This window comes from Eurosta solidaginis, chromosome 4 (assembly GCF_040869045.1).
Source record: "Eurosta solidaginis isolate ZX-2024a chromosome 4, ASM4086904v1, whole genome shotgun sequence".
Classification (NCBI taxonomy): Eukaryota; Metazoa; Arthropoda; class Insecta; order Diptera; family Tephritidae; genus Eurosta; species Eurosta solidaginis.
The window spans coordinates 18,818,863-18,831,984 of record NC_090322.1 but is presented as its reverse complement, the minus strand read 5'-3'; the positions used below and the strand labels follow the sequence as shown (position 1 = coordinate 18,831,984).

Sequence of the window (13,122 nt, the reverse complement as noted above, 5' to 3'; positions counted from 1 at the left end):
AGTCATAGCGGCGAAAAGCCTCATAAATGTGATTTTTGTGAAAAGCGGTAGGTTATCATAAAAATCCTAGTCTTAATACATATATTTCACCACATTTTTTCTAACTTTATTTTTTCTCTGTGTTAAACAGATTTCCAGAAGCTGAGTACCTAAGGCAGCATATGCGTACTCATACCGGTGAAAAACCATATAAATGCAAATATTGCGAACGGTGCTTTACGACAAAAAATTTACTGAAATCGCATTTACGTGTACATCTGGGTGATAATGTACATAGATGTAAGTTTTGTCCCTTAGCTTTTCGTTTTGCTTCGGAGCTACGTTTACACTGAAGTGAAGACGTTTTCTAAGTTTATGGATGGTCTTAATTACATTAAAGAGCATCCTGCCTTAATCAGATGGATCGGCTTTATGTTAAATTGCAGAAAGATTACATCGCAATGGGGATTGTACAAGGCCACGAAATCAGCGGACATGGGCACGCCGCAGGGAGGGGCGCTATCACCTCTTCTGTGGACGCTGGTCATCAACCAACTGTTCAGGCGATTCAATGGGGGCCCGTAAAACTTACGGCTTACGCAGATGACGTTGAAATTGTCATAAGTGGGAAGTGCCTTCCAACGATTAGTTCTTTGATGGATCGGGCGCTTCGGGATATTCATACCTGGGCATCTAATGTCGGGTTAAAAGTCAATGCGGAGAAGACGGATATGGTCTTGTTTACAAAGAGGTACAAGATCTCAAATTGGACAAGGCCTAAGCTAGGAGGGTGACCTTACAGGGGAAACCTTGCACAAAATATCTAGGAATCATCCTAGACAGTAAGCTGTCATGGAAGCTCAACGTGGAGGAGAGGGTGAAGAAGGCTTCAACGGCACTTTATGCATGTAAAATAATGCTGGGGTGTACGTGGGGCTTATCGCCCTCTCTTTCTCATTGGGTTTTTAGCCACACAAAAAACAACATACCTCAAAAAATTAGAGGGGGTATGCAGACTATCGATGCTTAGCATTACGGGAGCCCTGAAAATAACCCCGACGGCTGCACTGTATGCCATTCTGCACATTCCACCTGTAGACCTGGTAGCAAAGAACAAAGCATTAACGACCGCAACCAGGCTCGGTGCCTCGGGGCAGCTAGAGCGCCGACCATATGGCCATAGTATAGCGTCATCAATCAGAAGGCGAACAGACTACCTGATTCCCTATCTGCGCTTCGAGGGAGATCTTAAGGCCACAATAGAGGTGGACGGTTGGCGCAAGGGTGCGCAAATGGCGGACGAGGCGATACATGTGTACACCGATGGTTCCAAAGTAGTGGAAGGAGTAGGGTCTGCGGTATACTGTGCTGATCTGGAAATAAACAGATCCTACAGGCTTCCGGATTACTGTAGCCTTTTCCAAGCGGAAATATTAGCCGTAACCAAAGCAGGAGAAACCCTGGAAGATAATAGCTTAAGCTGCAACCGTGTTAACTTCTATATTGGCAGTCAAGCAGCAATTAAGGCAATACTCTCGCATAGCACAACATCTAAGTGCGTGTTAGAGTGTAAGCAGTTTCTGGAGAGAATCGGGACGGGGAGAAGCATACATCTATATTGGGTCCCAGGGCATACGGGAATAGATGGGAATGAAAAAGCGGATGAACTAGCTAAAAAGGGCGCATCCCTTGAAGCTTGCTCCGTAGACGTCCCAATTAGACTGCGAGATTAAGCGAAGGCGATAGGTGCACATGATCGACCAAGCGGGAAAGGCGTGGGTTCAAGCGCGGGGCTGTAAAGTGTCGAAGATTATGTGTAGGCCTTACAACCTTAGACTAACAAAGTTACCTCTATCATTAAAAAGAGAGGACTTTAGACTCATGACGGGTATTCTGACTGGACACTGCCTTCTGGCGTCACATGTCTTTAAATTAGGCTTGGTCAGTAATAGCAGATGTAGGAAGTGCGGGTTGGAGGAGGAAACGATCGAGCACGTTCTGTGCTCGTGCCCTGCACTTGCCAGGCTAAGACTTCAGCTATTAGGAGTGATACAGCTGTCAGATCTAGAAGCAGAAAGTGGCTTAAGTCCTAGGAAGCTTCTAGTATTTGCCAAGAGGGCGGAGTTTTTTTATAACATAGGTCCTGGTTTTTGATAGGATTTTTCAGTTTGGTCGTTAAAACAAACTTCTGGTAACACTACGGACTCGATAATCAGTCTATGTGAGGTCCTCATGGACCGGCTAGTTCAACCTGACCTAACCTAACCTCTGCAAGTGGGCCTAAAAACCTAAAAAGTTTTAAGACCGTGTTTAAATTTGAACATACTCGACGTTTTAGTAGCCAAAAAATAGTTTAGTTACAAAGTTAAAATCCTTGCTTCCTTTTAATATCAAAAAACAAACTCTTTCTTTATTGTCTTGATTACGTGTGTTTTTTTTTTTTTTTAGAAAAAAAAACATACGTGACAAGAACGGACAATACCCATGCCATATTTGTGGCAAACCTTTTAAATCAACATGGCAATTAAATAGACATGAAAGAAGTCATAGCGGCGAAAAGCCTCATAAATGTGATTTTTGTGAAAAGCGGTAGGTTATCATAAAAATCCTAGTCTTAATACATATATTTCACCACATTTTTTCTAACTTTATTTTTTCTCTGTGTTAAACAGATTTCCAGAAGCTGAGTACCTAAGGCAGCATATGCGTACTCATACCGGTGAAAAACCATATAAATGCAAATATTGCGAACGGTGCTTTACGACAAAAAATTTACTGAAATCGCATTTACGTGTACATCTGGGTGATAATGTACATAGATGTAAGTTTTGTCCCTTAGCTTTTCGTTTTGCTTCGGAGCTACGTTTACACTCAACTACGCATACAGACGAAGATCCAGAGACGCGTGAGCGAAATATGGCAGCTTTAAGGGAAGAAGAGGCTAAATTAAAAGTTAACAGGTAAAATGGCATTCATAAACTCCATAGACTGTGATCTTATATTAAGGTTAATTTCTCCGTAAAGCGCGGAGTGATCGAAAACAATTTTTTACATTGCAACATCTCTTAAATGGTGGATCGGATAAAGGAAATATGCTAAATAGTGGTTACGTGTACTAATTGCAATTCATTCTAATTTCTACAAAATCATATTTATTGTTTGAGTGAAAGCGTTTTTCGATACGTGATCGTATTACACGATACGGACCCAGATCAAACACGCTCAAAAAATTTTTATTTTTCCATTGTCGGCATGGCTTGAAGTGATTTTTTTTTTTTTAAATATCAATTTTGCTTTTTTATTTACCATTTTCTTCACAAAATTTCGTTAAAGATGCGGTTTTCGTCCATCATGATCTGGATACCGCGCTTAACTATAAAATTCCAAAAATAATTATTGTCCTTTTGGTAGTTTTATTTAAAGTGTGTAACTCTTTATACTGACAAAATTTAGGTAAACCTAATCAAATATGCGATATCATTTTCACTACGTCTCCATGTCAGGCTTTAAATGTTTAGATTTATTTAATCTCAATTTTAATCTACACTGCATCCACTTGAAGTTCATCTGATGGATAATTTTTTATATTGGAAAAATTATAAAGAAGATGCACTGGATTTTATTTTTTAAGTTTTCAGCCCCAAAATAATTAAAAGATTTTGAAAAAAACGCATTTAGGCAATTGACAAGGTCGTCTTCGTCGAACGTGCTATGATTTGAAAACCCTCATGAATTGTTTGCTGTTGCTTCTCATATAAAAGTTGGATTTAAAAATACAATTCAGCTGGTGCACAACTATTGTGTGAAAGATTTTTAGAAGAATATAAGAAATGCTATCACTTTTTGTGCTACGCCTCTGCTCTATACTCTGTTTATGTCCAGAGCCGGAGCATAAGCAAAAAAAGGCTCCGGAGTAATGTAGCATGTTCAATCCAGACCTGTTAAATAATGATTACTAATGGCAATGATTAGCCGTTCCATTGATTATTTTCTTTAAAAGCCATTTAATGATTACTTGCCATTATTTTCCATTTTTAATGATTACTTTTCAACTGATTAAAAAAATAATCAAAAAAAAAAAATCATGATTTTTTACGATTATTGAAAAAAATAAAATAAAAAAAAAATAAAAAATAATCAAAAGTAATCAAAAATAAAAAATAATCAAAAGTAATTGATTATTTTCGATTTTTTTTCGATCTTTTTAAATTATTTTTTTGATTATTTTTCCGCTTTGTTGAAAGAAAAATTCTCGTTTGTTGGATGTACGGGATAATTTCTACATACAAGTACATTTTAGGATGCAATAGTAAATCATAAGCGCTTATCGAGGCGAGTATATACATGCATTATATAGGGCGTATGGTATATGGGCATTGATCTAAACATATTCTCCGGTAATTATACACACATCTGCATATTTTACTACACTCATTATATAAAATATTAACGATCCTCTATGGTTTCATCCTTAATTCAAGCCAATTTTGTTTTGTATCCAAAATTAATATTTTCGCTATTTTGGATTAAATTATGGCCATGCACTAATTGTTTTGTAGTGAAAGTTTATCATATTGTTCGTTTTATTTTAGTAATATTGGTTTCATTTCATCGCCACTATGTGAGTGTTCTTCGTCCCATTCAGGGAGCTTTATCATAAATAAGCATTTTTTTCGTTAATATTTTTTGAACGAATGTCGAAAAGTTAATGTTCGATAGGCAAAGAAATGTGTTTGGAATTTCCATTATTAGTAATAAAAATATGGCTCACTATGCAAAACTTAAAATTTTATAGGAATTATCCTAGACGTAAACATAAGGAAATAAAAAGAAGTTTCAATCTAATGTACATGGACATATGTATGGTAATAAATTTATCTGGGATTTAACAACCTTTGGTTAGACAACTGACCATGATGATGAATAACAACTTAGAGGAATGCTCCAGTTGGAAGTGAAGCTATCAACCTAAGTAGTATTACTAATACATGTTGTGTGAGCATATTGTTTTGTCGTAAAACAATTCGCACTTCCCCGCAAGTTATTCGTCGGATACATCTATAGACACGATAATTTGTAGGTGGGTATGTATGTACCCATATGCCTAGATAAGCGCTCACGCTATACCGTTACATCCACCAATGTACTTGTATGTACAAAATAATCAGTGCATAGCCATAACGTAATCCAAAATAGTGGATATATTTATTTTGGATATAACAAAATTGGCTAGACTTAAGGGTGAAACCATAAAGGATCGTTGCTAAATGAAAGCTTTTGGACATATTGTCTGGGCAATTAGAAAAACCGCCGTTTTCGATCCCACATTATTTTATAAAATGAGCGTCGTAAAATATGCAGATGTGTGTATACTTACCGGAGAATATGTTTAGATCAATGCCCATATACCATACGCCCTATATAATGCATGTATATACTCGCCTCGATAAGCGCTTATGATTTACTATTGCATCCTAAAATGTACTTGTATGTAGAAATTATCCCGTGCATCCAACAAACGAGAATTTTTCGTTCAACAAAGCGGAAAAATAATCAAAAAAATCATAAAACAATCAAAAATAATCGAAACAAGTAAGGAAGGCTAAGTTCGGGTGTAACCGAACATTACATACTCAGTTGAGAGCTATTGAGACAAAATAAGGGAAAATCACCATGTAGGAAAATGAACCTAGGGTTACCATGGAATGTGTTTGTATGACATGTGTATCAAATGGAAGGTATTAAAGAGTATTTTAAGAGGAAGTGGGCTATAGTTCTATAGGTGGACGCCATTTAAGGATATCGCCATAAAGGTGGACCAGGGCTGACTCTAGAATTTTTTGTACGATATGGGTATCAAATGAAAGGTGTTAATAAGTATTTTAAAAGGGAGTGTGCCTTAGTTCTATAGGTGGACGCCTTTTCAAGATATCGCCATAAAGGTGGACAAGGGTCACTCTAGAATTTATTTGTACGATATGGGTATCAAATGAAAGGTGTTAATGAGTTTTTTAAAAGGGTGTGGGCCTTAGTTCTATAGGTGAACGCCTTTTCGAGATATCGCTATAAAGGTGGACCAGGGGTGACTCTAGAATTTGTTTGTACGATATGGGTATCAAATGAAAGGTGTTAATGAGTTTTTTAAAAGGGCGTGGGCCTTAGTTCTATAGGTGGACGCCTTTCCGAGATTTCGCCATAAAGGTGGACCAAGGGTAACTCTAGAATTTGTTTGTACGATATGGGTATCAAATGAAAGGTGTTAATGAGTATTTTAAAAGGGAGTGGGCCTTAGTTCTATAGGTGCACGCCTTTTTGAGATATCGCCATAAAGGTGGACCAGGGGTGACTCTAGAATGCGTTTGTACAATATGGGTATTAAACGAAAGGTGTTAATGAGTATTTTAAAAGGGAGTGGGCCTTAGTTCTATGGGTGGAAGCCTTTTCGAGATATCGCCATAAAGGTGGACCAGGGGTGACTCTAAAATTTGTTTGTACGATATGGGTATCAAATGAAAGGTGTTAATGAGTATTTTAAAAGGGAGTTGGCCTTAGTTCTATAGGTGGACGCCTTTTCGGGATATAGCCATAAAGGTGGACCAGGGGTGACTATAGAATTTGCTTGCACGATATGGATATCAAATGAAAGGTGTTAATGAGTATTTTAAAAGGGAGTGGGCCTTAGTTCTATAGGTGGACGCCTTTTCGGGATATCGTTATAAAGGTGGCCCAGGGTTGACTCTGGAATGCGTTTGTACAATATGGGTATCAAACGAAAGGTGATAATGAGTATTTTAACAGGGAGTGGGCCTTAGTTCTATAGGTGGACGCATTTTCGAGATATCGCCATAAAGGTGGACGAGGGGTGACTCTATAATGTGTTTCTACAATATGGGTATTAAACGAAAGGTGCTAATGAGTATTTTAAAAGGGAGTGGGCCTTAGTTCTATGGGTGGATGCCTTTTCGAGATATCGCCATAAGGGTGGACCAGGGGTGACTCTAGAATGTGTTTGTACGATATGGGTATCAAATTAAAGGTATTAATGAGGGTTTTAAAACGGAGTGGTGGTAGTTGTATGGGTGGTCGCCTTTTCGAGATAGCGGCATAAAGGTGGACCAGGGGTGACTCTAGAATACGTTTGTACAATATGGGTATCAAACGAAAGGCGTTAATGAGTTTTTTAAAAGGGCGTGGGCCTTAGTTCTATAGGTGGACGCCTTTCCGAGATTTCGCCATAAAGGTGGACCAGGGGTAACTCTAGAATTTGTTTGTACGATATGGGTATCAAATGAAAGGTGTTAATGAGTATTTTAAAAGGGAGTGGGCCTTAGTTCTATAGGTGCACGCCTTTTTGAGATATCGCCATAAAGGTGGACTAGGGGTGACTCTAGAATGCGTTTGTACAATATGGGTATTAAACGAAAGGTGTTAATGAGTATTTTAAAAGGGAGTGGGCCTTAGTTCTATGGGTGGAAGCCTTTTCGAGATATCGCCATAAAGGTGGACCAGGGGTGACTCTAAAATTTGTTTGTACGATATGGGTATCAAATGAAAGGTGTTAATGAGTATTTTAAAAGGGAGTTGGCCTTAGTTCTATAGGTGGACGCCTTTTCGAGATATCGCCATAAAGGTGGACCAGGGGTGACTCTAGAATGCGTTTGTACAATATGAGTATCAAACGAAAGGTGTTAATGAGTATTTTAAAAGGGCGTGGGGCTTAGTTCTATAGGTGGACGCCTTTTCGAGATATCGCCATAAAGGTGGACCAGGGGTGACTCTAGAATGCGTTTCTACAATATGGGTATCAACCGAAAGGTGTTAATGAGTATTTCAAAAGGGCGTGGGGTTTAGTTCTATAGGTGGGCGCCTTTTCGAGATATCGACATTAAGGTGGACCAGGGGTGACTCTAGAATGTGTTTGTACGATATGGGTATCAAATTAAAGATATTGATGTGGGTTTTAAAAGGGAGTGGTGGTAGTTGTATAGGTGGCCGCCTTTTCGAGATATCGGCATAAAGGTGGACCAGGGGTGACTCTAGAATGCGTTTGTACAATATGGGTATCAAACGAAAGGTGTTAATGAGTATTTTAAAAGGGCGTGGGGCTTAGTTCTATAGGTGGACGCCTTTTCGAGATATCCCCATAAAGGTGGACCATGGGTGACTCTAGAATGTGTTTCTACGATATGGGTATCAAATTAAAATTATTAATGAGGGTTTTAAAAGGGAGTGGTGGTAGTTGTATAGGTGGTCGCCTTTTCGGGGTATCGGCATAGAGGTGGACCAGGGGTGACTCTAGAAAGCGTTTGTACAATATGGGTATCAAACGAAAGGTGTTAATGAGTATTTTAAAAGGGCGTGGGGCTTAGTTCTATAGGTGGACGCCTTTTCGAGATATCGCCATAAAGGTGGACCAGGGGTGACTCTAGAATACGTTTGTACAATATGGGTATCAAACGAAAGGTGTTAATGAGTATTTTAAAAGGGCGTGGGGCTTAGTTCTATAGGTGGACGCCTTTTCGAGATATCCCCATAAAGGTGGACCATGGGTGACTCTAGAATGTGTTTCTACGATATGGGTATCAAATTAAAATTATTAATGAGGGTTTTAAAAGGGAGTGGTGGTAGTTGTATAGGTGGTCGCCTTTTCGGAGTATCGGCATAGAGGTGGACCAGGGGTGACTCTAGAAAGCGTTTGTACAATATGGGTATCAAACGAAAGGTGTTAATGAGTATTTTAAAAGGGCGTGGGGCTTAGTTCTATAGGTGGACGCCTTTTCGATATATCGCCATAAAGGTGGACCAGGGGTGACTCTAGAATGTGTTTGTACGATATGGGTATCAAATTAAAGGTGTTAATGAGACTTTGAAAAGGGAGTGGTGGTAGTTGTATATGTGAAGGCGTTTTCCAGATATCGACCAAAATGTGGACCAGGGTGACCCAGAACATCATCTGTTGGATACCGCTAATTTATTTATATATATAATACCACGAATAGTATTCCTGCCAAGATTTCAAGGGTTTTGCAGAACTTTTTCATTTCATTCTACTTAATATGGTAGGTGTCACACCCATTTTACAAAGTTTTTTTCTAAAGTTATATTTTGCGTCAATAAACCAATCCAAATACCATGTTTCACCCCTTTTTTTGTATTTGATATAGAATTATGGTATTTTTTTCGTTTTTGGTAATTTTCGATATCGAAAAAGTGGGCGTGGTCATAGTCGGATTTCGGCCATTTTTTATACCAATAAAGTGAGTTCAGATAATTACGTGAACTGAGTTTAATAAAGATATATCGATTTTTGCTCAAGTTATCGTGTTAACGGCCGAGCGGAAGGACAGACGGTAGACTGTGTATAAAAACTGGGCGTGGCTTCAACCGATTTCGCCCTTTTTCACAGAAAACAGTTATCGTCCTAGAATCTAAGCCCCTACCAAATTTCACAAGGATTGGTAAATTTTTGTTCAACTTATGGCATTAAACGTATTCTAGACAAATTAAATGAAAAAGGGCGGAGCCACGCCCATTTTGAAATTTTCTTTTATTTTTGTATTTTGTTGCACCATATCATTACTGGAGTTGAATGTTGACATAATTTACTTATCTACTGTAAAAATATTAACTTTTTTTTAAATTACTTAAAATTATTTTTTTTTTAAGTGGGCGTGGTTGCTCTCCGATTTTGCTAATTTTTATTAAGCATACATATAGTAATAGGAGTAACGTTCCTGCCAAACTTCATCATGATATCTTCAACGACTGCCAAATTACGGCTTGCAAAACTTCTAAATTACCTTCTTTTAAAAGTGGGCGGTGCCACGCCCATTGTCCAAAACTTTACTAATATTCTATTCTGCGTCATAAGTTCTTCAACTCACCTACCAAACAGCGACCTGAGATGAATGCCCAGGAACCTACATACCGAATTTCATCAAGATACCTCAAAATTTACTCAAGTTATCGTGTTAACGGACGGACGGACATAGCTCAACCAATTTTTTTTTCGATACTGATGATTTTGATATATGGAAGTCTATATCTATCTCGATTCCTTTATACCTGTACAACAAACCGTTATCCAATCAAAGTTAATATACTCAGTGAGCTCTGCTCAACTGAGTATAAAAATGACAAAAAAAAAAATCATAAAACATTCAAAAATAATCGAAAAAATCAAAAATAATCAAACGTAATCATTTTGATTGCGGTTGCATGCTCTCCGAAATGTAGACCCTGATCAAACGTCACTCCCAAGATTCTTGGGTGTAAAACAGTCGGTAGCGTAATGCCATCGACATGGTTGTTCAAAATGGTCGACATTTGGCGCGTCCATGTTGTAAATAAGGTCGCCGATGATTTAGTCGTTGACAATGTCAGCTTTCGCGAGGCGAAAGAACTGGAGAGATCAGGGAGAAAGCTGGTTATTTTATTACAAAGCTCATCGATGTGTGGGTCTGGGCCTGTGGCCATTATTGTGCGGTAATCGGCGTAGGAAACGATAGCGACTCTTCTGGTGGTGAAGGTAGCGGTACCCCTTGTTTAATTTTTCTTGGTTTGGATGTTATGTTCCTGAATTGTATCGATGCTTCCGACCAGACAGATAATTTGCGGTTCACCTTTGAGACTTGGGATAAGGAGGACCCTGTCAGGTCTTGCAGTAACGTACCGTGGTTGGCCGTGTCAAAAACATTTGACAAATCTAACGCAACGAGTACTGTGCTATGGTGGGCTTTTGATTTAATCCGCAATTTATTTGTGTGTTAATGATGTTTAGCGCGGTGGTAGTGCTATGTAATTTTGGAAAGCCACGCTGATGATTAGCAAGACGCAAATTTGCAGTGAAATAGGAAGCAGAATGGCTTCCAAGTGTCTTGGCTACGGGCGATAGGAGAGATATCGACCGATAAGAACCTCTTATGTTAGCTGGTTTCCCAGGCTTTAATAGCGGAACCACCCTGGCCATTTACCATTTTGTGGGGATTACGAAGGTGGACAGGGACAAGTTGAAGGCATGCGCTAGATAATTAAATCCCTCTTTGCCTAGGTAATTGGATACGCTGTATTTATGCTTGTGTGCGCATCTGTTGGCCCGCCCTTTGACTTTGTCAACCGAAGAATGCGTTACATATTTTCGGTAAAAAGCGCTCACGCTTTTTTTCGCATCCCGCAGCACTTTATCGCCAAAGGCGATGGAAATTTTGTCATTGCGCTTAGTTGTGTTCGATAGGGACTTTAATCAAATTTCCACTTTAAAAAATACAAAAACGTCTGATAAAATCTTTGGCGGTTAAGGAGTAGGTCTAATGACAGCTGGTATGTTTAATTCTTTTGAGTTTTTCTGTCATAATAAAGCATAAGAATTTAATAAAAAAAAACTAAAACTCACTAAAATTTACAAATGTATAAAGTAAAATAAAATAATATGTTTTTAACTAGCGAGGCAGATTCATTTTCTTTACACAATTCCTTTTATTTTTTTTTTCTAACATCAATAACTAAAGCAAAATCAAATAAAATGAAAAAATTAAAGGACGGGAAGAAACGGAAGAAAGCAAAGGTAAGGGAAAAGAATGAAAAGGGAATGAAAGGAAGGAAAATTAAAAAAGAAAAGAGAAGAGAAAAAATGAAAGGAGAACAGAAAAGAAAAAAAGAAAAGGAAGAAAGGAAACTACGCGCTTTTTCAAGGCGTCATGTTCAAAACACGATTGAAATATTTTCAATACGATACGTCCAAAAAACTTTTCTTTGCTCTGCAAAAACTTATATCAACAATATTTTTGTAAGAAAATAATTTTAATTCGTATAACAAAAAGCTCAATCTGACTAATAAACTATATTAAACTGAGTTTAAACCACACACCTTATTTGAATACACAAAGCGATTTTTCACCACTACCGTACTTCATATTTTAAGCAATTCACAATATAGCTGTCAAAACGGTTTTTTTGCTCTTGAAAAACTGTGTTTTTGCTGAGGGTTTGGATATAAGCCGAAGATGTTCTTTAAGGCTCTTTTGCAGAACGGCTCAGACTTAACTCAGACTTAAGCTAACATGAGGTGGTAAACTCGTGCATTTTTTACAAATTTTGAAATTAGCTCTGATCTAAAAAAATAACTGGCCATTCTGCAAGTGGGTCTAAAAATACCAAAAAGTTTTAAGACCGCGTTTAAATTTGAACATACTCGACTTTTTAGTAGCCGAATTTCAATTTAGTTACAAAATTCAAATCCTCACTTCTTTTTAATATCAAAAAATAAACTCGTTTTTTTTTTTTGATTGTCTGTGGTTTTTTTTTCAGAAACAAAAACATACGTGACAAGAACGGACAATACCCGTGCGATATTTGTGGCAAACATTTTAAAAGAATACGGTTTTTAAAACAACATAAACTAATTCATAGCGATGAAAGGCCCCATAAATGTGATTTTTGTGAAAAGCGGTAGGTTATCATAAAAATCCTCGTCCTAATATATTTCACCAAATTTTTTCTAACTTTATTTTCTGCCTGTATTAAATAGATTTGCACAAGCTGCGCACCTAAGGGAGCATATGCGTACTCATACCGGTGAAAAACCATATAAATGCAAATACTGCGTCCGGTGCTTTACGACAAAAACTCTATCGAATAAGCATTTACGTGTACATCTGGGTGATAACATTCACAGATGTGATTCTTGTCCCCTAGCTTTTCATTTGGCTTCGGAGCTACGGTTACACACAACTTCGCATAAGGACGAAGATCCAGAGACGCGTGAGCGAAATATGGCAGCTTTAAGGGAAGAAGAGGCTAAATTGAAAGTATATAGGTAAAATGGCATTCATAAACCCCGTAAATGTGATCTTATATTAAGGTTAATTACTCCGTAAAGCGCGGAATCAAGGGCTGGTATTCTGTTATACGATCGGTGATCGAAAACAATTTTTTGACATCGCAATATCTCTTAAATGGTGGATCGGATTAAGGAAATATGTTAAATAGTGGCTACGTGTACTGATTAGAATTAATTCTAATTTTAACGAATAGTTTGACAAAATCATATTTATTGTTTGAGTTGTTATTGTTGTTGTATTAACAGTGCTTCGCCCCACTCAATGGTTACGACCACTCACAAATTGTCATCGGAATCCTCTAACG

The 13,122-nt window shown here is 37.9% G+C and overlaps 1 protein-coding gene across 1 annotated transcript in view; it reads left to right on the top strand.

Annotated features, from left to right (window-relative positions):
• Positions 1-13,122, top strand: part of LOC137248419 (zinc finger protein 721-like) — a 169,070-nt gene that overhangs the window by 143,145 nt on the left and 12,803 nt on the right. The window contains exons 10-13 of the mRNA XM_067779357.1: positions 2,428-2,568; positions 2,652-2,939; positions 12,286-12,426; positions 12,506-12,793. Of these exons, the coding sequence (XP_067635458.1) occupies positions 2,428-2,568; positions 2,652-2,939; positions 12,286-12,426; positions 12,506-12,793 (858 nt within the window). The remainder of the gene's footprint in view (positions 1-2,427; positions 2,569-2,651; positions 2,940-12,285; positions 12,427-12,505; positions 12,794-13,122) is intronic.